The sequence below is a fragment of the Bison bison genome, unplaced genomic scaffold (genome assembly GCF_000754665.1).
Source record: "Bison bison bison isolate TAMUID 2011002044 unplaced genomic scaffold, Bison_UMD1.0 scf7180017864143, whole genome shotgun sequence".
Taxonomy (NCBI): domain Eukaryota; kingdom Metazoa; phylum Chordata; class Mammalia; order Artiodactyla; family Bovidae; genus Bison; species Bison bison.
Genome location: NW_011494715.1, coordinates 8,568,597 through 8,591,836, shown reverse-complemented (window position 1 = coordinate 8,591,836; position 23,240 = coordinate 8,568,597). Strand labels below are relative to the sequence as shown.

The window sequence follows — 23,240 nt, the reverse complement described above, 5'->3', positions numbered from 1 at the left end:
TTGTTTTACGTCATTTAAGGGGACAAGTCCCAGACATTCTTTGCTCTCATTTATACAGCAGTTTGGTGGGCCTCGTTGGCTTTTACCTTCCTGCCTCGGAAAGTGTTCATCTTTTCTTCAATTGATTGTTCGGTCGTCCAAAAAGATAGGAAAAAAGGGCCATTAAAACAGACCAGCCAGAGTCTATCAGTGAACCTTGGTGCCTGATTCTGGGAGGTGTGATATTCCTCCTCCTTGAGTTCGTTGTGACCCAGGACCGAAAAGGAGACCTCATCCAAGCAAATTCAAGGATAAAACATTGTCTTCTAGTTTTGCGCTAAAAGAATATAAGGGCTACCAATCCTGGTTAACTCCTAGGTTCGTTTCTTTATAGATCAATTTTCCTTCTTATAAAAAGGATTTTCTTAGTGTAAAAGAATGGAGAATCCTGGAGTTAATCAATGGAATACGTTTATTGTTATAAATAATAAGGAGGTCAGCATTTCTTTGCTGAATCTGAATCTTTTTTCTCTTGGCTTAACCACACATGATGCTTCAGCATAAAATGTTGTCACACATCCTGCAGACATTGAACGCAAAGGATGTGGATTTAGAGTGTCTTTGCTACACCCAGAAACGCTCCCTTCCCCACTCTGGTTTGCTCAGTGCCTCCTCTGTGGGTTAGACAGTAAAATATCAGCAGCTACCTCACGGGATTCATAAGCTTCTGCCACACATTCATTGTTTTTTGGTTCTTGGTACAGTGTTTACATCTTACTAACACTTCCCCTCTTCCACACCCAAATGTGAAAAGAAGATGAAAACTTACTGCGGAGGAAGGTAAGATCCTCTGATACGCAACCTCCAATTCTAATACACTAGACTTTCACGGGTAGGTTTGTCAGATAAATAACAGGTACCCAGTTCAACTCAGTTTCATATAAACGGCAACTAATTTTTTAGTATAAAAATAAGTATGTCCCAGGCAATATTTGGAACATCCTTAGGCAAAAAAATTGTCCTTTGTTGATCTGAAATTCAGATTTAACAGGACATCCTGTGGTCTCACTGTTATTTGCTAAATCTGGCAACCCTACTCAGGAGATTTTCTCCAAAAAACATGGATAGAACTTGCGTAGTCTCCACCGTAACACAAACAAAGAGTATGAATTCAGTTGATGCTGGCAGAACACCATTTGGAACGCTTCTCTGGGAAGCAAGGAGGTGTGTGGGCAGGGAGAGGACGACTCATGGCAATCTGTGACTCCACAGCCCTGCACGAGGGGGTGGATGGGCAGAAACACGACACGGCAGCATCCTGCGTGGGTCTCTCCCTGTGGTCTCCATCATCAATTAATTTGGTATTTATTTAATACCCGTTTTGAGCCACACACAGGATCTAATGGGATATAGGGATGTAATGATGACAAAGACATAACAGCTCGTACCTTCACAGAGCTCAGTCTGGCCAGAGAGATGCGTAGTCAACAATTGCATCAATACATTAGTTATATTTCTATGCACCTATTATGAGCTTCCCTGGTGGCTCAGTGGTAAAGAACCTGTCTACAATGCAGGAGACACGGGACTGAATGTCCAGGTTTGAGTATCACCCACCCTGGATTCAGAAGTCAACTCTGTCCCCTTATCAGTGGAATCGCAAGCACCTTGTTTAACCAGCCCGGACCAAAACTTCCCTAACTGTAATGCATGCATGCTCATTGCTTAGTCTCGCCCAGCTGTTACAGCCCTATGGACTGTAGCCCCCCAGCCTCCTCTGTCCATGGAATTTCCCAGGCAAGAATATTGGAGAGGGTTGCCATTTCCTTTTCCAGGGGATCTTCCTGACTCAGGGATCGAACCTGCGTCTCCTGTGTCTCCCACATCAGCAAGCGGATTCTCTACCACTAGTATGGACACAGTCATTCATTCCGTCCTCATCAGACCGTTGTTACAACATTCAGTGGCTTACAATGGTGCTGGGCACTGGTGCCTTCTATCGCTGTTACATCAGAGTTAAAAGTTAGACATCTCTTTGCCCAGTTCCCTAGGACCATAGTCCCCTCTTCAAGGGGCTGAGGGAGACAGGAGGCTGAGGGGAGGAGGCAAAACCAGCCAAACCAGAGGTGTCTTGTGGGCTTAGCAACTGGACCTGCCCTGGTAGAAGGCTAGAACTCCAGAACCAAGCTTCTTCTTGTAACTCCCATGCAGCTTTGACTGAGCGGGCTGAGCACCTGTGAAGGGACAGCCCTGAGCTGGTAACACAGCCTCTCAGGAGAGGAAGCAAAGCAGCAGAATTTAAATGAAAACAGTGTGGGACCCAGTGAGTAATGGAGCATTTCCTGTAATGACGTGAGCAGGACCGATGACTTACTTAAGCCAACAACAGCGCTCGCTAAGAGATGGGAGTGAGGTCAGCCCCGCCCCCAGCCCAGATTCCTGGTCTAAAACGGACCCCTTGAGCAAATGGGGATTTTCCTGGGAGAGCAGAAGTGAAGCTGATGTTGGGGACCGTGCCCGGCCACTCCTGCTGTTCCTGCTTCTGTCCTGGCCTCTGGCGCTTGCTGAGGGCTCTGGGCATACGCCATTCCCTGGGCCAGGGGCCTCTTCCCCTCTGCCCCAGTTAATTTCTAGTTGCCCTTCAGATCACAGCACAGTCTCCTTCCTCTGTCAAGCCTTCCTGACTGTCATGGTAGATCTAGTTTAGCACCCCCTCCTTTTTTTTAGCACCAAATCCTCCGCTCTACCCTGGAGCACTTATCATAGCTGGAATTTGCGTTCGCCTGTGGAATTATTTGTTTGGTGTCTCTGTCTCTTCATGAGAACGCGTCACCCCAGCACTCAGTATCCGTCACAGGTCATGGAAGGCAGTTGATCGCATTTTTCACAAGTAAATGCATACATCATCATACCTCCCTCCTATTTTCTGAAAAAGACAGCAAGCTAGTTGGTGGAGGGCACTTCCCCTTCGACCAGTCCTCGTTAATTTAATTACCATTTAGAGGTAAAACGGCACCAAGTGTCCCAGACCGTTAGGAACACGCATAAATGCAGAACGGTCTGAGCCCAACCAGTTTGATCGCGCTGTTGATACAAGGCAGAGGTTATTTTAAACCCCAGCATTATGCGGTTTTATACGTTTTTAAATGGAACTGGGATTATTCCAGGATCACCTGTCACAGAAGTCATTTCTATACATTGGCCCTTTAGCTCCTGATTCAAATGTAGAATCTGCTCCGTAAATGATTCCCTTTTAGTATCAAAAAAGTCAGCACAGAAGATACTGTGTCTTGCATCAGACAGTAAAGTTCAGTGATCCGTGAGCTTCCTTCAGAGAGGTAATGTGCAGTGTAGGGAGAGCGCCAGGTCGGAGAGGAGAGTCCGGTTCTGAGGCCAGGCTGTGCCCCTGGCTAGTGTCGGCGGGTCACAGACCTCAGTGTCCCCCTTCGTGAAAATTCAGGCATGGGGCTAGACGGCCTCTAAGACTCTTTCCAACATCAGAAATACTCTGAAAGGTTTGAGTGTTTCCACACTGTTTTCACTCTCAGACTTTTTTTCCCTTTTAATCAGAAAATGTAGTCAAAGATCCGACATCCCTGGGGATTTAAAGGGCTGTGTCACGAGTCCCTGGACCAAGGATCGTTAAAATGGAGACACGTAAGATGACGAGGTTAGGCCAGACGAGCCCAGTGTTAGAATTTTCCACACGGCGCTCACTTGTGTAGAGACACAGAGAGACTGCAGGTCTCCCAGCTCCTCCCCTGCCCGGCGAGAGCCTGGGAGGAGCAGCGCAGTCGCCGGGGAGGACCGATGGCCCCGCGCTGCTCGGCCTGGCTGCTCAGAGTGCGGGGAGGAGGAGGAGGGCTGGGGAGACGAGGAGGCAGGGGGCCCAGCCTGAGTGAGCGGCGTGTGCGCTTCGTGCCAGTGTCCGTCCACTCACCCGCATCTACTTTAGACGAGGAGGCTGCGTCTGCAAGTGGAGACGTGGGGCTTGTGGATGGCTCGTCAGACCCAAACCTCTGTCCCGAGTGCCTCACGCAAAGTCTAGCGATGTTAGATCTTTAGGTCTCTGTAGACTGCAGATCCCCGTAGTCAGGGGTCCCTAGCCGCCAGGCCGAGGGCCGGGACCCGTCCGTGCCTGTTAAGGACCGAGCCACACAACAGGAGGTGGGCGGCGGCGGGCGAGTGAAGCTTCACCTGTACTTACAGCGGCTCCCGTCGCATGCACAGCTGCCTGAGCTCTGCCTCTTCTCAGCTCAGCAGCGGCACGAGACTCCCATGGAAGCTAGAGCCCTGCTGTGAACCGAGCCCGCGAGGGTCCAGGTGGGGTGCTTCTTGTGAGAGAGAGCCTAATGCCCGATGGCCTGAGGAGGGGCTGAGCCAGGGAGCTGAGCCAGCGGAGCAGCTGCAGATCCACGATCCTTAACACAGAGGTCTGGCTGTGCAGCGACCGCAACAGATCAGTTACTTGCAGACTCATATCAAAACCCTGTGAGTGAGTAACAAGCGAGCTGTATAATTATTTCATCATATATCACAATATAATAACAATAGAAATGAAGCGCAGAGTAAATGTAACGCACCGGAACCATCCCGAAACCCTTCCCTCAACCCCAGTCTACGGGAAAATTGTCTTCCACGAACCAGTGCGTGGGGCCCACGAGGTTGGGAGCCACTGACTGCAGTGACCTCTCAGGCAGAGTGAGAGCAGATCGTCAGCCCTTCTCTTCTAAAGCAGATGTATTAGAACCCATCTTTGATTGCAGATTTTGGATCAGTAAGACAGTACATCTTTATCATGTTAACAAACACGAGTGTGTTGGAGATGCACGTTCAGAACACTTTTCTGCGGAGACCACAGTCTAAAGAAGACCCATGGCCTCAGCACAAACTAACGTTCTAACAGCCAAGTGCCCCTTTCTGTCACCTTGAGCCCTAATGTGTTCCTTACATAAATATGATACATAATGCTTCTATATATTTTTGCAAAAGAAGTATCTGGACTTTTCCCAAGATTTTAACACAAATCCACAACCACACAGTATATTTGGAAAATATAGAAAGTTGTAAAAGGAAAACTTAACATGCATAATCTCAGCCCACATGTGTAAAGAAGAGCCCTTTCGCTTTTGAAACCCTGCGATGATTAACATTTTTTGTGACTTTTATAGGGCGAGGAAAAGTCAGCCGCCCCTTCAGCCAACCTCAAGTCAGACAAAGCCAACGTTACGCTCCAGGAGCCCCAGGGGGCCGCCAAGAATTCTACACCCACTGAAACAGCCAAGGAAAAAGGGGGCCCCAGCTCTCTGCCTCTGGGCAAACTGTTCTGGAAAAAGGTAAGTCCTAGTCTCCAGATTTGGAGAGTCCCTGGGGCCAGGATGACTTGAGAAATGGTTTCTGGTGGGCCAGCCACGGTATTCAATGATGCATGGAGTTTCTTCTTCAAGCTGACTCAACTCACCACTGAGCTGAAGACTTGTAACTCACCCCGTGAGAAAAATGCAACGTCTGTTGTGTTGCAAGCGTGTGTTTTGTGGGAAAGAAAGGAAATGAACAAGTGGAATTTTCCTTTGTGGAATTACTCTGGTTCAGGACAGAGGGCGGTGGTGTTCCATGAGTCGTCTGCTTTCTACACAGGGGGGTCCTCGGGTTCCTCCCACCCTGGCGCTGTGGACCGCCTCGGGCTGCTCTGTCCCTCCTCCCCCAGCCGCAGAGGCTCGGTGGCAGCAGCCCTGAGACCTCGCTCTCCTGGTGGAGAACCACAGCCGTCAACCAGTTCACCACCAGGGCAGCACACAGAGCGCCATGTGAGGGGAACACGCAAACCGCTGAGTTTTCCCTGTAGAGTGAAGGTGCCGAGCGAAGAAGCAAGGTGGGCACGCTGACTGACACTGAGAGCTATTCCATGATCCTCCTGCCGAGCAAACCTCAGCTGCCACACGTGTTTAGACCTCTTGCCTGCTTTAAATGTGGCCAAAGACGAGCAAGAAGTCGGGGGAGGGGGAGTGTAAAATAGAGCTGGTAGCGCCAATTGAGCAATTCCAGCGGCACATCCGTGCGTCTTGGTGCACGGTGCCAGGAAGGCGGTGGACACAGATGCCGCGGGTGTTCGGTTTCTTCTCCTGTCCAGAATCCAGCAGGATTTCTGAAACCTTTTCCTGTTTATTTTCCATTGTACAGAAATCTCCCTTCTGGGTTCTTCCCGGAACACAAGCACTAATACTTAATGAAAACCTTGGGCGATGTCACTTGGCAGATCCATCCTAATTCTCCTTCCTCATCCATTTCTCTCTTTTTTTTCTTTAACAAAATATTTTATTAGCACTATAATGAAGGGAACAGTTTCCAAGTAAGTTACATCCATATACTGGTGGCAAGGGATAGATTTAAGTGGCTCCTATTCAAACATTTTTACTTCAATAATCGTATGTGTTATTCAAAATGTATTAGGAAAATAAAACTAGCACATTAAATAAGCTCAAGATTTAACATATATTTTTCTCAAGGTGAGGTTACATGTATTTAGTTTAAAAAAGTAATCCAAGGAGGGGGCCCTCTCTGGCGCCCAGCGGTTAAGACTCTGCACTTCCAGTTGCAGGGGTGAGGGTTCAATACCTGGTCAGGGAATAAAGATCCCACGTGCCACGGGCTGCAGCTGGGGGAAAAAAAAGTTATCCAAGGAAACAGTTATGTAGATAATGGTACTAATGCTAATAAGGAAATCAACCCTGAATATTATTTGGAAGGACTGATGCTGAAGCTCCAATACTTTGGCCACCTGATGGGAAGAGCCAACTCTGGAAAGAAAAACCCTGATGCTGGGAAAGATTGAAGGCAGGAGGAGAAGGCGATAACAGAGGATGAGATGGTTGGATGGCATCACCGACTTGATGGACATGAGTTTGAGCAAGCTCCGGGAGATGGTGACGGACAGGAAGGCCTGGCGTGCTGCAGTCCGTGGGGTCACAGAGATGGACATGACTTAGCGACTGAACAGCTAACAGTGCTGAGTAAATAGTGGTAAACTGGGGTCCCCCCAGGAGGCTGACATGAAGACAGAGCTGATGTGTAGAATATCTCTTGGAGGAAAACCACTGTGGAGGATAAAGGGCATGGGGAGGTGTGGGAGGGGAGAGGCTATGGGGCCTGGGAGGGGCAGAGCGGCACGAGGGCCTCTGGCTGGGGGTGCTGCTGAGCGGGGCCCAAGCAGAGCTCGCACAGGGGGTCCTGTGTCAGGCTTCCAGCGCTCTCTGCACTCGGTCACCGCCAAGGAGCAGCGGGGGAGTGCAGAGGTCGTGGGCGCTGAAGTTGTGACCCTCAGAGGCTGCCCCGCGCACAGGGAGACGGGAGCCGCTCTCGGCCACAGCTGCCACCGGTGGGGCGTTGCTGTTCAGTAGCTCAGTCGTGTCTGACTCTTGTGACCCAGGGGACTGTAGCCCGCCAGGCTCCTCTGTCCATGAGATTTCCCAGGGAAGAATACAGGAGTGGGATGCCATTTCCTCCTCCAGGGGATCTTCCCAGACCCAGGGATCGAACCTGCATCTCCTGCCCTGGGAGGCAGCTTCTTTACCGCTGAGCCACCAGGGAAGCCCCACATGGTATGTGCAATGTGGCTGAAACTACACAGGAGGTTGGCAAACGTTGGAAGTTTGAGGAGCACTGACGTACAGGTTGAAATCTGGAGTCAGATCAGACTCTGAGTCCCGGTCCACCTCCATGAGCCTCGGCTTCCTCATCTGTGAAATGCAGACAGTAATAGTCCTGTCTCATGGAAATGAGTGAGGACTAAGGAACATGGGTGAAACCCCTGCCCTGTGGGTCACACAGCAGCGGCCGAGGCGCCTGCGTCTCGCACACGTGCTCGGAGGGGTGCGGCGTGAGTCAGGCCACTGTGACATCTCTCTGTGCCAGCCAGTCTGGGGAAGCTTCTAAATGTAAAAACCTCCCGTGCTTTATCTTTCCTGATCATCGGCATCTATGACAGATGTGTCAGTTCCTCTTTGAAATTTCGGCTCTTCCTGTTGAAAATAGAAGTCAGGAGCACTTGGTGCTCAGGTACTCACTTATTTTAGTCTTGCTGGTTCTTCCACCAGCGTCTGCTTTATTTCTCTAGGAGGTCACACAAACAATGAAGTTAAGAGAAACTGAAAACCAGTCACCTCTAATCCTGTCTTGTCTTCTTGCATGCAGAGAAAACAGATCTGTATGGAAGTGAGGGGGAGGTTCACTCGTCCCACAGCAGTTTTAATCACTCTCTTTGTGCTGAGTATTTTTTTTTAATGTGTGTGTGTGTGTGTGTGTGTGTGTGTGCAGGTCCTAGGCCCTGAAAAAATATCAGGGAACAGATCGCTGCCCTCTAGCAGCTTCCATTCTCTTGGAGGAGCTTATTTCTTCTAGGAAGCAAAATGGCAGTCTTTGTCTTTTTTAAATTAGAATAAGATTTGGTTATAAAACCATTCTTGTAAAATTTTTGAGAGCAAAGAGAAACACTAGAAAATTCTGATATTTTCACTAACTCTAAGCTCGCTTTCTTTTAATTGAGAAGCTTTTAAATAAACAAATTTCGAAGTCTCTGAGTCTGCAATTAGGAACATCAGAAATGAAGTTTTCCCCTACAGGCTGTCAATATGAAATTATACATTATTTTGATTTATAGTCTTGATTGCGAAAGTAGTTCTTATTATAAACAACAATAACCTTTGAGAAAATTAATTTCACATTTTGTTATGCTTGCCAAAAAGATGTTTAAGCCCAGTTATGTGGACTAACTGCACCCTTTCAGAGTAATTGGGATACCATTTGCTCTGTGACCTCGCGAAAGTTACTTACTCTGTTTGGATTTCTTTTTCCTCATTTGTTGAGTGAAAAGATCAGAATAGCTGATCTTAAAAAACCTTGGGGATGGCAAGTTGGCATAACAGCCAGAATCAGAAAGATGGGGTTCTGTAACTTTAGGCAAATGATTTGGCCGCTCCGAGCGTTTATTTTCTTACCTGTAGTATACGGACCATGTCTGTCTCATGCTGTTGTTACGAGAGGCCGTCATTTACACGGAGAGCATCTGAGACGTAGTAAGTGCTCAGTGAACAGTGCTCCTCTCATTTCTTCAAGTAGGACATCGCTGGTTACAACCTAAATATCCAAGTGCAGCTTCTGGAGCCCACAGCACGTGAGGTGCTAAGGGAGCGTCAGGCTCATCTGCTGCCATGGAGAGACTGAAATCCACTGGGAGAGACAGCATATGTCTAAACACATGCACGCCTGTGTGTGTGCGTGCCTATGCGGTTCGTAAATGATGCATTTATTTGGAGTATCTTCAAAATGGCTCTTTTCCTACTTTCCTTTGGGGGAGACAAATGATGAAGTAGAAAAACAATGTGAGCTCTGAAGCCAAAGAGACACATAATCAAATCTCAGCTCTGACAGTGACTGTCTATTTGAATGTGAGCAAAGAATTTAAACCCTCTAAGCCTCACTTTCCTCAACTCTGAAAATAGGAAGTGATACCTACCTTTCATGACCTGGGAGAGGAGTCGGAAAATGGGTACAAAGTGGCTGGCATTTGAGGAGTGACAGCTTCGTTCCCAAATAGTCAAGTGTGGAGTCTGACATTAATCCGTGGAGCGCAGGTTACCAGCGCCGCGGGTGCTTAGACGAGGGAGCAGCCAGGGTCGTCAGAGTGGACTAAGAGAAGGGAAACATCCCTCTGATCGCATGGCGTCAGAGTGGACTAAGAGAGCGTAAACATCCCTCTGATCGCATGGCGTCAGAGTGGACTAAGAGAAGGTAAACATCCCTCTGATCGTATGGCGTCAAAGTGGACTAAGAGAAGGGAAACATCCCTCTGATCGTATGGCGTCAGAGTGGACTAAGAGAAGGGAAACATCCCTCTGATCGTATGGCGTCAGAGTGGACTAAGAGAAGGGAAACATCCCTCTGATCGCATGGCGTATTTGTCTCAGAAAGGGAATCCCGGAGTCCACTGGGATCCCTTTAGACAGCCCAGCATGGGCACTTCCTTGGTGGTCCGGTGGCTAAGACCACACTCCCAATGCCAGGGGCAGGGGTTTGATCCCTGGTCCGGGAACGAAGATCCCGCCTGCTTGTATGGTGCAGCCAAAAAATACGTAAGTAAACCAGGAAAAGGCTGGCCTAGGTCTGGATAACTATGGGAGCACTTGAACGACGGGCTTAAGCATTCAGACCTGATAGAAAAGGTCTTCCTTAAGATCCACGGTGAAGTCAGTGAACGCAGAGCAGCTGCCACATGATCCAGCTGGTGCTTCTGGAAGACCCGGTAGCAACAGGGTGTCTGCTGGCTGAAGGGCTGCCATGTGACAGCATTTTAAAGAAACATTCCTTTAAGAACTGCACTGCCCTTTAAAGGAGAGGTGCTCTTGTAAATCGAGTTTATATGAGAAGTACATGTGCCATTTAGATCGGTATTCTCAGCAATATAAATGTCCAAACCAGATCCTTTAGATTTCAAACTGGGTATTTGTCATTGTTAACAAAGCTGGACAACTTTAAACTCACTAGATAACAGCCAGATGTCCAGTTGGTTGAAGAGGATTGAAGCGTTTCTGGTTTTGAGGTTTGAATGAGAATCCCATCCTCGGTGTGTGTGCTTGCCACACCTTATCGTGTTCCTCTGACTGAGGGGCTTGACAACCCTGCTGTGCCGAGATCAACCTTGCATTCTAGAATCATTCTGTCTTCTTTCCTTTTGAAGTGAGTTGTGGTGCCCTCCGATTCTCCTTCCTGTCTGAATTCCCTCCCCGCACCTATTCCCAATGTGGAAGAGTTAGTCGTCTCTCCTCTTCCTCAAAGATTAGCCACCAGAGCGTACTCCCTGGAAATGGAAATGATCAATTGGAATCTGGTCCTGCTGGGCCCTCAGCTCGTGGGCTTTTGCCATGTGGGAAAGAGGAGGAGAAAAAGCAGAAGTTGTTGGATGACTTTGTCATCGTGTATTCAGCACGGAAACCATGCTGGTAACAGATATACATTAAATGTGAGCTCCGGGATGTCAGCTTTGAAGGAGAATTAGAGACACACCTCAAACTTCAAAGGGAGGCACGGTTTTAGAATAAAAGCTACAGTTTAATGGGTATTGGAACAGAGACCTATAAATTACAGGGGGTCTGTGTCCGCTTTGCAAACTGACATGGAATACTAATGTAAAAAAATATATATTAGCCTGCTGCCTAACACATAGCCCAATAATGTGGGGTTTTATTATTATCTTTGTTAGTATTACTATTTTTCTCCAGTTCTGTAGAGTTGCATCTGAGGCATGTTCACAAGATGGGGAGAAGCAGGCTGACAAAGAATGTTTATTAGAGGATGAGAACCACACGTAAGAAGCTGTCTTTGGGGCCGCGTCTGGATCTGGCCTCAGGCCTGTTTATTCAGAGTTTTTATTTGCAACTTGGTCAATAAACTGTGAAGCACATTGATCAAGTTTATGAGCTGGGTGGGCTCATTAATGCAATCTAAAATATAAGCAATAAGGATCTCAAAATACTGGCACGAGGGGCGGAAGTTAGGATGTCCTGGGCTTTTTGTTTAATGCAGTTCAATGTGCCACCGTCCTGATGGGAGCAGGTCGTCACATATTTTAACAGAGCCATGCCATCCGGTTACCCGTTCCAGCGCTAGAACTTAATATAACCCAAGAGCAGTGTTAGAAATGTCTCTTCCAAAGGGATTCAGGAACAACCATATGTCTGGACCAGATAAAAGGGAGTTTTAAAAGCAACATGATATTAATCAAGCAACGTTTTTTTAAATGTATTTTATTAAAGTTAATTTCTGCTAAACGGCAAAGTCCTTGGTGGCTCAGATGGTAAAGAATCTGCCTACAATCTGAACCCAGGTTCAATCCCTGGGTCAGAAAGATCCCCTGGGGAAGGGAATGCAGCCCACCCCAGTATTCTTGCCTGGAGAATCCCATGGACCAAGGAGCCTGGTGGGCTACAGTCCGTGGGTTGCAAGGAGCTGGACGCAGCTGAGCGACTAGCATTTTCACTTTCACGTTATACATTCTGTATCATATTCTTTTCTGGTTCATCACAGGACATAGAACATAGTCCCGTGTGCTATACAGTAGGACCTCATTGCTTGTCTGGTCTCTGTGTGATCGTTTCCGTCTGCTAATCCCAAACTTCTTCTCCATCCCTCCCCACCCCTCTTCGCTCTTGGCGACCACAGATTGTCCTCTGTGTCTGTGAGTCTGTCTGTTTCACTGACAAGTTCGTTTGTGTCATATTCAGATTCCACGTGTAAGTGACGTCATGTGATGTTTATCCTCGTCTGCTTCCCTCACTTAGTGTGGTCATCTCCACGTGTAAGTGATGTCATGTGATGTTTATCCTCGTCTGCCTCCTTCACTTAGTGTGGTCATCTCCACGTGTAAGTGACGTCATGTGATGTTTATCTTCGTCTGACTCCCTCACTTAGTCGCTCATCTCCACGTGTAAGTGACGTCATGTGATGTTTATCTTCGTCTGACTCCCTCACTTAGTCGCTCATCTCCACGTGTAAGTGACGTCATGTGATGTTTATCTTCGTCTGACTCCCTCACTTAGTCGCTCATCTCCACGTGTAAGTGACGTCATGTGATGTTTATCTTCGTCTGACTCCCTCACTTAGTCGCTCATCTCCACGTGTAAGTGACGTCATGTGATGTTTATCTTCGTCTGACTCCCTCACTTAGTCGCTCATCTCCACGTGTAAGTGACGTCATGTGATGTTTATCTTCGTCTGACTCCCTCACTTAGTCGCTCATCTCCACGTGTAAGTGACGTCATGTGATGTTTATCCTCGTCTGCCTCCCTCACTTAGTCGCTCATCTCTAGGTCCATCTATCTTGTTGCAAATGGCGGTATTTCATTCTTTTTATGACTGAGTGGCATTTCAGCGTGGATGTGTGTGTGTGTGTACTGCATCTTCTTTATCCATTCGTCTGTTGATGGACATTTAGATTTCCTCCACGTCTTGACTATTGTGAATACTGCTTCTGTGAATATAGGGTGCATGTATTCTTTTGAATTAGAATTTTGTCTGCATATATGCCCGGGAGCGGGATTCCTGGATCATACAGCAACCCTGTTTTTAGTTTTTGAGGGAGCTCCGCACTATCTGCCATAGTGGCTGCGCCAGTAACCAGTATACATTCCCATCAACCATGTAGGGGGTTCCCTAAGAAAAGCCTTAAGTAGGTCAGACAGGCCGAGATGATGCCACTTCTCCCCAGCATGTGCAAAAATCCCTTCCATTCATTGAGCGCATACTCTGTGCAAGCGCTGTGCTAGGCGCCTCACACACCTCACTGTCACACCAGCCATTTCCACACACTGAAGCACGTAAATCCGCACGCCTACTCACCCATTCAGATAGTTCTAGGACTGTAAGAAAGGTGATCATGACTCAGCTGAGGCCTCTTCTGTGCTCCTCCTGGTGATCACTCACTAACCGCACCACTGCCCCCAGAGCCACCAAGGAGAAGGTCCACGCCAACTGACCCGATGCTTTGCTGATGTCCTCGGAGCCTGCCGCCGCCCCCCTGCCACTCGAGAGGCGGTGGAGAAAACTCTCTGTGTGAAGCTCAGCTCCGGGAGCAGCTGCTCAGGGAAGAGAGAGACCCTTGGCACCCATGCAGCCTGCTTCTCCCCAGGGCACACCCAGCTCGAGGGCAGCTGAGCTGGGTTGGGTAAGGGGCTCTCCAACCACCGGCGTCCTCCCCAAAACTCTTGCAGGACGCTGGCTCCCCCAGAGTCCTTACTTCCACAGATGAGTTCTCTTCCCATTTCTGAAAATTTTTATTTCTGCTCCTCCCGTACCCCCTGACTTCTAGAAAAGACTGCACACACCTGAACCCTCATTGCAACATAGTTAGGGTTGTTCTTACCGCCCTACATGCACCTCGCGGCATCCGTCACCCGCGGAAAGGAAGGTCCCGACATCTGCACTGGGAGGAGCTGCCCTGTGGCCGGACCCCAGCCTGCAGACGCAGATGAGTCTCAGCTCTGCCTCGGGCATGACTCTCCCTTCACAGGCTTTATTGTGTGTTTCCTCAGAACAACCATCTAATCGCCCACTTTTGGTGTGTGAACTGAGGTTCAGAGAGACGCGGTTGACTTGCCCGAGGCTGCACAGCTGCAGCAGTGAATTTGAACCCGACCCCACCGTCCAAGACGCTCAGGACTTGGGTTCTGAGCAGGTTGCCGTACGTGTGTCAAACCCTAAAGGGCAACAAGACCCTCGTGTCTCATTACCCGATTTGGGGTCCTTCTAACCGGATATTTCAACTTTCCCCATCTTGAAGGTTATGCCCGTAAGCCAGTGTGCAAATGGAGAGTGCAAGATGGTTTTGAATGGCTCCGGGAGACAACTCTAAACATTTAATCCATCATGGGATGCAAAGTTATCTTCTTTCCATTCTACTCCATTTCCTCTGGTGACATTAATTATAAGATCTCTTCTTGGTATTAAGAAGCATTTTTTACTGCGCTTACACTTGATGATCTCTCTTTTTAACAAAGACTTAAAAATAATTAGAATTTGATGAGCACCGTTACACATTGCAGTGGTTTTAATATGTTCTTCTGGTTACGGGGAGGACGTTCATATGATGTTCATGTTAAGCTGTTTTCTTTTTAAATACATTTGTTTAAATGAAAAGATAGTCAACTTAAAGAAAAATATCAAGTAAATATAGATGGTACATGGACAGGTCAAGAATTGTGAAAACAGTATGCAGATTACTTTGAGAAATGGTCCACTGGACTAATTCCCAACATAAGGAGTGTTTTCCTGGGTAGTATAGCTTTAAAGTAGGAGACAGCCATATCTTTAGGAACAGACGATACTTACAACGCCAACTCCCGAAACATTAGCAGGATCGGGAGGAGCGGAGCCGTGATGAAGATGACGAAAGCCTCGATGTCTGGAGGCGTCCCTTCGCATCTCAGCCTCACCTGCACTCAGCTTTCAGCTTCCTCTGGAAAACAGTGAGCCGTCAACGGCCAAGAACTTTCCCAACACAGGATCCCAGTGCACAAACCAGTCTCCTTCCACCCCCTCGCACAGCAGAGAGCGCCTGGAAAGCCAGCAGGGCCGTTCTCAAGTGGTGGGAGGGTTTTTTCAGCTCAGTGTGCACAGTATGTTGACTCTTGAAACTTTTGTGGGTCAGCTTTAAGGCAGTCTGCTTAAAATATCATATAATTCTTTGCCTTTCCATAGGATTAAACAGTACCCGAGTGGTCTCGGGAAGAAGGGGTGTGGTTCCAAGACAGCTACACTACTTGCAATTGCTTCTGAATGTTCTATGATTTTCCAACAATCAGAAGCGTCCAGAAAACCCACAATCCATTTTAGGGATATTTGTCTGTGCTCAGGTAAGCTTCAGTGTGAGAAGAAGATAAGTAGAAATTAGTGGTCAAATCTGAAGATCTCATCTAGAGAGAAAGCTCTGGTAGAAGAGAAGCTCACACAGTTACCAAAAAATGTCTGATCCTTCAAATCATCATGACAGGGGGAAAAACTGGCTTCTGGAACCATTTCCATCATTTTCTAGTTTTATCGTCTAAACAAGTGACTCCAGCTCTCCATACTTTGTTTCTTGCTGTGTAAGTGAAGATCAGCATACTGACCGCTTGGGACTGCTTTAAGTCAGATGATGTTTACAAAGCGCCAGATAAAGAGGATATGTTTGTAAATGTCAGGTCCCTTCTCTCTTGCACGCTGCATGTTTTCTAGGTAAAAATAAAGGCAGGGCTTGGGACAAAATCGACATAGATGGGGCTTCCTTGATGGCTCAGTGGTAAAGAATCCTCCTGCCAATGCAGGAGACACGGGTTCAATCCCTGAAGATCTCACATGCCTCGGAGCAACTAAGCCCGTGCGTCTCAACTGTTGAGCCTGTGATCTAGAGCCCAGGAGCCAAGCCTCTGAGCCCATGTCCCACAGCTGCTGAAGCTCACGATCCGCAACAAGAGAAGCCACCGCAGTGAGAAGTCCTGGCCCAGCAACTCGAGAGCAGCCCCTGCTCGCCACGACTGGAGAGAAGCTGGGGGCAGCAACAGAGATCCAGCAAAGGCAAAGAGAAATAAATAAATAAACACCAACATAGAAAGAGTTCTTGCCCTGGCGTCCAAGAGAAGAGATGCAAGGGTCTATGAACACCCTGGAGTTATTTGTAAAATATTTTGTTCAAGCTTACTTTTCTGGGAAGAGAATCCAGCTCTGACAAGTGAGTCTCGCAGTGGCCTGTAACCACCACCCGCCCACCTCAATGTGTCAGAACAACTGCAAGAAGTACGCAAAGACAAACTCTCAGGTTGGAGCTTGTCAAACCGATAGGATGATTGTGACATTGACCTTGGAGAGAATTTGGTAATACCTCTCCTATCTGGGGCAGGACTGAGATGCTAGAATTACTGCAGGGATTAACAGGGTTTGAAGCTCAATATGTTGGACCCCAGCCCTCTGGCCCTCCATAGAAATATTTTAACCAGATTGTTCTTTGGCGCAATGACCTTGGCCCACATCGAAGGCTGGTAAGAAGCAGCTTCAGATGCTGGCCACCGCCCGACAATCAGGATAAGGCTGAGGACCCTGCTAATGATATCAGTGCCTGCTTCCTCTCAGAGGATCATGGGATGGATTGCTCTGGACATATTACCAGAATTTTCCAGAGCAGCTCATGCATCTTACCCAACAGTGACTATCTCGTGTGACAGATCGTAGGTCCCTCTTTTCAACAGCTACCAGGAACTGTCAAGGCACGCGTGTTATTAATACTGGCCCTCAGCCAAGGCCGCCGTTTGTGTTTTCTGTAGCATCCCCTCATCACTCCATTTGTAGTCAGGCTGCGTCTGTATGTTTATTGTTCCTTCATTGCATTTTAAAATACATCCTTTAATTTACGCTGTTTATATTTGTATTAGCCTCGTTTGAGTTCTTCTTGGAACAAGGTGTGCACAAGCAGTACCCAAAAATGGCACCAGAAAGCCGTTGGCCCTGTTTGGTAACATCCTAACTCTTGCTTTTGTTTTTATCTTCCCTTTAGTCAGTTAAAGAGGATTCAGTCCCCACAGGTGCAGAGGAGAATGTAAGTTACACACGAAATGACAGAATCATTCCATGTTCACCTCTGGCGTGAGGGACCCCTGGGCACGTCAGCTCTGGGGTTGTGGGTTCTCGCTTGCTCCAAGTGTGATTCATCCGCTGTAGACTCTTTCACCCTTTCACGTGATTAGTGACTATGGGGGAATGACTTTGGATCAATAGTTGTAACGCCCATTGAATCAATGCAGATAAAATGCAGAATCAGAGCATGAATTTAGTATTTGTTACCATTTAGGGGCTGAAAGAGTCTACTCAAGCCAAGAACATCTTGCTCCTTCCTTAAGGGACATGATACTGCACCCTCTGCTTCATTTTACTTGGATTGCTCTTTCGCTTTTATTTCCATGGCAACCTAGATTCTCTACTAACCGTGGGTGGTACCCAGGACAGGTACCCAGGCATCAGAGCATACTGCTGCACTAGATGCTGTGAGACATTCTCTCGGGCAGGAGAGCTGACTCCATGGGTCTACACTTGACAGACACAAGTTGAGCCTCACTCTCTTTGGGGGCTTTAATTTCCAAGAGTGATGGTCAAGACTTTCAAGACAGTGCATTCATGTCTAAGAAGATGGCTCCGTGTAAGCCATCACACAAATGTATCATTCCAAAACATGTTCCAGGGAGATGAACAAATTGGCCTCGGGAGTGTCAGACCCAAAGCAGCAGCTGTCTGCTCTAAAAGAAGTGCAGTCTTTGGAAAAAATGTTAAAAGTGGGCTCACAACTCCTTAAGATAGAAACTGATTGTTACCATTTTGCCAAAGCAAAATATGTTTGGCTCTTCCGAGATGTCTCTTGTTTGCTTGCCATGGACGGGGCTTGTGTTTTCACTTTTATTTAATTGCTGGAACTGAGCAGAAGTCGGAAATCCAAATATGTCCAGAAATGTTGTCTGTGGTGTGGAGTAAAAATTGGAATGGCTGTGTCGTAATTCTTGCTGGGAGAGAGAGCTTTGGAATCTGCTTTGTCCTGTTGTTGCTTCTTTCTCTTTCCTCCCTCCCTCCTTCCTGTCTTCCTTCTTCCTTCCTTCTCTCTCCCTCTCTTCCCCATCTCCCTCCCCCTTTTTGGAGCCAAACTTACTAGCTTGTAAACCTCAGGACTCTTGTAACTCCAGAAAATTCTCATGAGTATTACTGGCTATTTTCTAGAGACTCTAACTCTCCATTTCAGCACCCTACAAGGGGGAACTCTTTGAGTCTTCTTCCCAGGAACTTTAAATTTAAAAGCTGCATGTTAAATCCAAAGCATCTGTTAGCTTCCAAGTTCCATGTTTTTTGAAGTGGAACGTCTTTTTGTATGCCTGTGTGTAGGAATCCTGAGGAAGCCCGTGTCTCTTGCAGCTTGCATATGCAAGTGCAGAGCAGATCTCTACCTGGCAAATATAAAGCGTCTTATTTTCTACTGTGAAATTTAGAACACAAAAATAACACGAATTAGAGTTAAATGATTGATACCAAAAGATAACACAAAATCAGATCGAGATGCAAGCGAACGCAAAATATTTTGTCAAGAAAATAAAGAAGCATTTTAAAATGCTTTAAATTGCTTAGCCCTACCCTTAATGTTCTCATTGTAAGATTCCACATTTCATCTCCTAATTGACAACTAGTTGAAAAGAATACGGTAAGTGCGTTGTGATCTTGGCGCCATCACCCCAAGGCTGTGCCACCTTTTGGACCTCAGTTTCCTCATCTCTTAAATGGCCGTAATAATATGACTTACCGCTTGTAAGAATCCTTATTCTTGTGAGAATTACATGAATAATGCCTGAAACACAAAAGAACTCAGTAATTCAGGGGTTGGCAAACTACAGTTCACGGGCCAAATCTAGCCCATCACCTGTGTTTGTGTGACCCACAGGCTAAGAAAGAATGGGTCTTACATTTTGAATGGTTGGGAAAAAAAACCAAAAGAAGAATAATATTTTGTGATATATGAAGATTATACAAAATTCAAATTTCAGCGTTTATAGATAAAGTTTTATTAGAACACAGACACCTTCCTTCCTTTGCCCAGTCTATGGCTGCTGCCGCGAGGGCAGAGTGGAGTCAGCTCAGGGCCTTTTGCAGGAAGTCTACCGCCCCCTGCAGGAACGTCAGTGCACATGCGGTGTAACACGAGGAAGTGGGCGCTTCCCAGGGATCAGGGTTTCTACTTCCTTGGGAAATTACACACCTCCCAGCTGACTCAGTGTCTACATGGAGTGAAGATGTATGAAAAACAATTAATCAGTTTAATTTCCTTCTCCTGAGCAAAAGAGGTGGTGGTAGTCAAAGCAATGGACTGTACTCTAAACTTTCAGAACAGGACAAATAGGTGTCATTAACCACATTACAAGAGCCCTTTCACTCGCAACTTCTTATGGCTAAAATGTGGTTGAATTTACTTTAAAAAAATATCTCTACCATGAGTTCCCCAAACTGACCTATCAACCAGCCCAAATCAAAGAGCAGAGTGATTTCAAATTTTTTCATTAAAAAGAAAAGTAAGGTTTTTTAAACCAATGAACTCTTTTCATAGAATAAACCTCTGGTTCTATCAGGGGCAAGTTTTTATTTATCCCAATTACAGAGAATATTGAATCCTTTCATTATAATCTGAAAACATCTGGAACACTGGTTAACCTGAGGTCGTGTTCTAACTCATGAGGGGAGAAGAGCTTTCCTTCCCAAGAAGCTCTGCCATCAGGGGAACAGGTAGTTCGGTTGTTTTTCTTAGTGAGGAAGTTGTCAGTTGCAAGTGAGAGAACACCCAGCTCTACCTGGAGAAAAAGAAAGTGAAATCTGTTGGCCCTCACGCTCTCCCTTGGCTTAGCCTTCTGGCCTGGCTACTTTCTCAGATTTTCAACAGCACGTCAGTCAGTGCAGAATAAAGGAGAGACCCGTCCAGCAGCAACCCTACATGGCCTGGACTTTGTTCTTTTTCATTGACTTAAATGGGTTTGCATGCTTTATTAGTCAGCATCAGCCGGGTTGTATTGCAGTAACAACCAAGCCCCAGCCCCAGGGGTTTTCAGTAGCAAAAATCCTTTTCCCCCTTCACTTATGCTGTGTATCAGCTGTGAGTTGAGTATAAAAGTAAAATCACTACAATATCTTTGCGGTCAAGTAACAGGTTATAAATGACAGGTTATAAATCAAATCAGAAAGAATCTAAAAAAAGTCTAAAATAAAAATTGTCAATATTATCATGGCATAGGTGAGGGTTAAGTGGAGGAAACCTATTTTGCTATAAATCACTTTCTGAAACTCATAGCTCTAGTAAAAACTATATAAACCAAATTTCAAGAGTAAATATGGTATAATATTAGAGGCAAAAGTGAAGCGTTTTGCTGAAATGTGTATTGTCAGTGTGAACTGCACTAGCCATCTTCCTGCAACATATAACATGCCCTACTGAAACCAAGGGCCTCCCTGGTAGCTCAGTGGTGAAGAATCCACCTGCCAATGCAGATGATGAGGGTTCAGTCCCTGGTCTGGGAAGATCCGGTGCAGAAGGAAATGGCAACCCACACCAGTATGCCTGCCTGGACATGACCCTATGGACAGAGAAGCCTGGTGAGCTACAGACCATGGGGTTGCAAAACATTGGACATGACTTAGCAACTGAAAGACAGTTGAAATCAAGCAAAAGAGATTTAATTCTAAAATAGAGTGCAAATCTGGGTTTCACTATGCCCATCACACCCAGTTAAAATGTTCAGAGGCAGTCATATATTCTGAATAAGGAATAGCATTTTTTCCAAAGCTCTGGCCTGGAAAGAAATCAGAAAACGATCCAAATAAAAATCAAATTCTCATGTCTGTATATGTAAATAAGATCCTCACTTAGCTCAAACCCTTCTAGATTTCCACACTGGATGTTAATGGATCTTTTTTTTCCCCTTGGCTGCTGCAAGCCAACTTCTTGGCCTGACTTCAAAGCTAATGAGAGTCTCCAGAAGTCTCTTTTTTTCCCCTATTGAAACAGTTGTGTTTCAAAGAATGGACTGTGGGCTAGGATTTATAAGGTGACACCTCTTGACATTTGGAAAGGCCCAGCAAGAAACCATTGCCACTCAAAGTTGATTTACAAAGTTATTGCCATATGGTCATTTTATCATATGAGTAATTGCCCTCTTGTCCCTACACCACACACACACACACACACACACACACAGGTAACTTGCTGGTTCAACCACACAAAAATTCTAAACCCAGACAGTGAGTTAGTCTCTGTTCATTACCTACCTAACGGCCATTTCTCATTCCTGCACCCTTTTCCCCTTGATCTTAGGTAAGCTTGGTCACTACCACAGCCCCAAGTATTTGGTTGTGATTTGTCTAAACCAAATCCCATTTTCTTCAGCAATAATTAATCTAGGGATAAGAATGTGACCTACATTTGGCCAATGAGATGTACTCTGAGTTAGAGGATCAAAATACAGAAATTCACTTGGAGAAAATTTTTGGTTGTGACCTTCCTTCCTTCTTAGGACATTGGGTTTAGGATGTGATACCTGAGGCTGTGGCAGCTACTTTATGCCCATAAGGTAGCAAATAAAAGGGTGGAAAGCCAAGAATGGCAGAGTCGGAGGGTAGCAAGAGCCCGGGTTCTTAGAAACTTTGTGGAGCCACCAAGCCAACCCCATAACGTCCTGTTCCATACTGTTATTTGTTAAGACACTATTAGATATTTGGTTACTGGTAAACAGCTCCATCCTCATTGAAATGGCTAATTACCTGTTGGTATGTCATTCGCTCATTCAGATGCTTCATCTGTAGACTAGACTGAGCTTGCTTGAGTAACTCAGTAGTCCTTTACTGAGGTAACATATTAAAAATACCTTGCGCATCTGACATAAGACATAGTTGTTGATATCTTTCCTAAACAGTGGAGTCGTGCATGGTGGGCAATTCCAGATAATTCATGCCCACACTCTCAAAGTGACAACCACTGGTATTAACTGAATGCTTCCTGTGTGTCAGGCACAGTTCTAAGAACTTTAAATATGTTGCCTGATGTAATTCTCAAAACAACTTTCTGATGTGTCATACTATCCCCATCAAGAAATGAGAAAACCAAGGTGCAGGGACGTTGAGTGGGGACCTTGGCTTAGAGCCCCTGGGAGGGGCAGAGTCTGGATTTAGGCCCAGGCTGGCTGGCGCTGGATGCCGCACTCACAGTCACTGTAGCAGACTGCCAACTCTTCGGCTGGAATTTATTTTACAGAAATGAAATTGAATTAAGTCAGTCCCGGATGTAGAAATCCAGGACCACACTTGACCGCCAATCCAGTCTCTTAGTTGGCCCTAGTCAATGCCTGGTTTCCTAAAGACAGGCCTGGGTCAAAGTTCAGCATCCCAGCAGCAGAAACCTCATTACAAACATGCTTTGTTGGCCAGTGCAGTACTTTTAGCCTCTTCACATCTTTTGATGGGACAACTTACTTTCGTTTGCCACAGTCCCCTCCTTTTTGTCTTAGGCCTGGTCAGTCCATGCTGACGCCACCTACCTTGCATTTTGGGACTTTTGACTTTATAATTCCCCAACCTAGATCTTAGATTATGAAGAGGAAATGCTGGAACTCGTCAATACCCTAAGAAACGGAAGGTGGGGAGAGAGTGCTATGATTTAATTGCCGTATTTTAGGATGTGTGTATGTTGGTTTGTTGATGGATGCCTTCTTGCTTCAACTGACAATATAGAATGAAGGGTCCTTCTCAATGCAGATCATTTGGGTTATTTACAAACCAGTGATATTTTCTGCATGAAGAAAGGAAAATATTTTCTCCACAATCATGCTGTGTTTCTGGAAATGACTCTGTTCCCCTCCCCTCAACTCTAACAGCAAGAAAAGAACTTGGAGGAGGCTAGGGGTCTGGTACCAGCCAAAACAAACGCAGAGAGGCCACTGACTCTAGAGACTTCTCTCTGAGGCAGAGACGGCAAGCGTTTGTGGAAATGGCCAGATAGTGAATGTTTCAGATTTTGCTGGCTGCATAGGGTTTCTGTTGCCAATTTTTCCATCTTTTTAAACAATTTTTCCAACCCTTTAAAAATGTAGAATCTATTCTTAGCTCAGGGGCCATCCCCAAGCAGACTCTGGAAAGAATTTGGTAGAAGTTTGCCAACCCCTGCCTGCGGA

At 46.4% G+C, this 23,240-nt stretch overlaps 1 protein-coding gene across 1 annotated transcript in view; it reads left to right on the top strand.

Annotated features, from left to right (window-relative positions):
* The window catches only part of BCAS1 (breast carcinoma amplified sequence 1), a 101,686-nt gene that overhangs the window by 60,377 nt on the left and 18,069 nt on the right, over window positions 1-23,240 (top strand). The window contains exons 8-9 of the mRNA XM_010840298.1: window positions 5,151-5,315; window positions 17,054-17,095. Coding sequence (XP_010838600.1) covers window positions 5,151-5,315; window positions 17,054-17,095 — 207 coding nt within the window. The remainder of the gene's footprint in view (window positions 1-5,150; window positions 5,316-17,053; window positions 17,096-23,240) is intronic.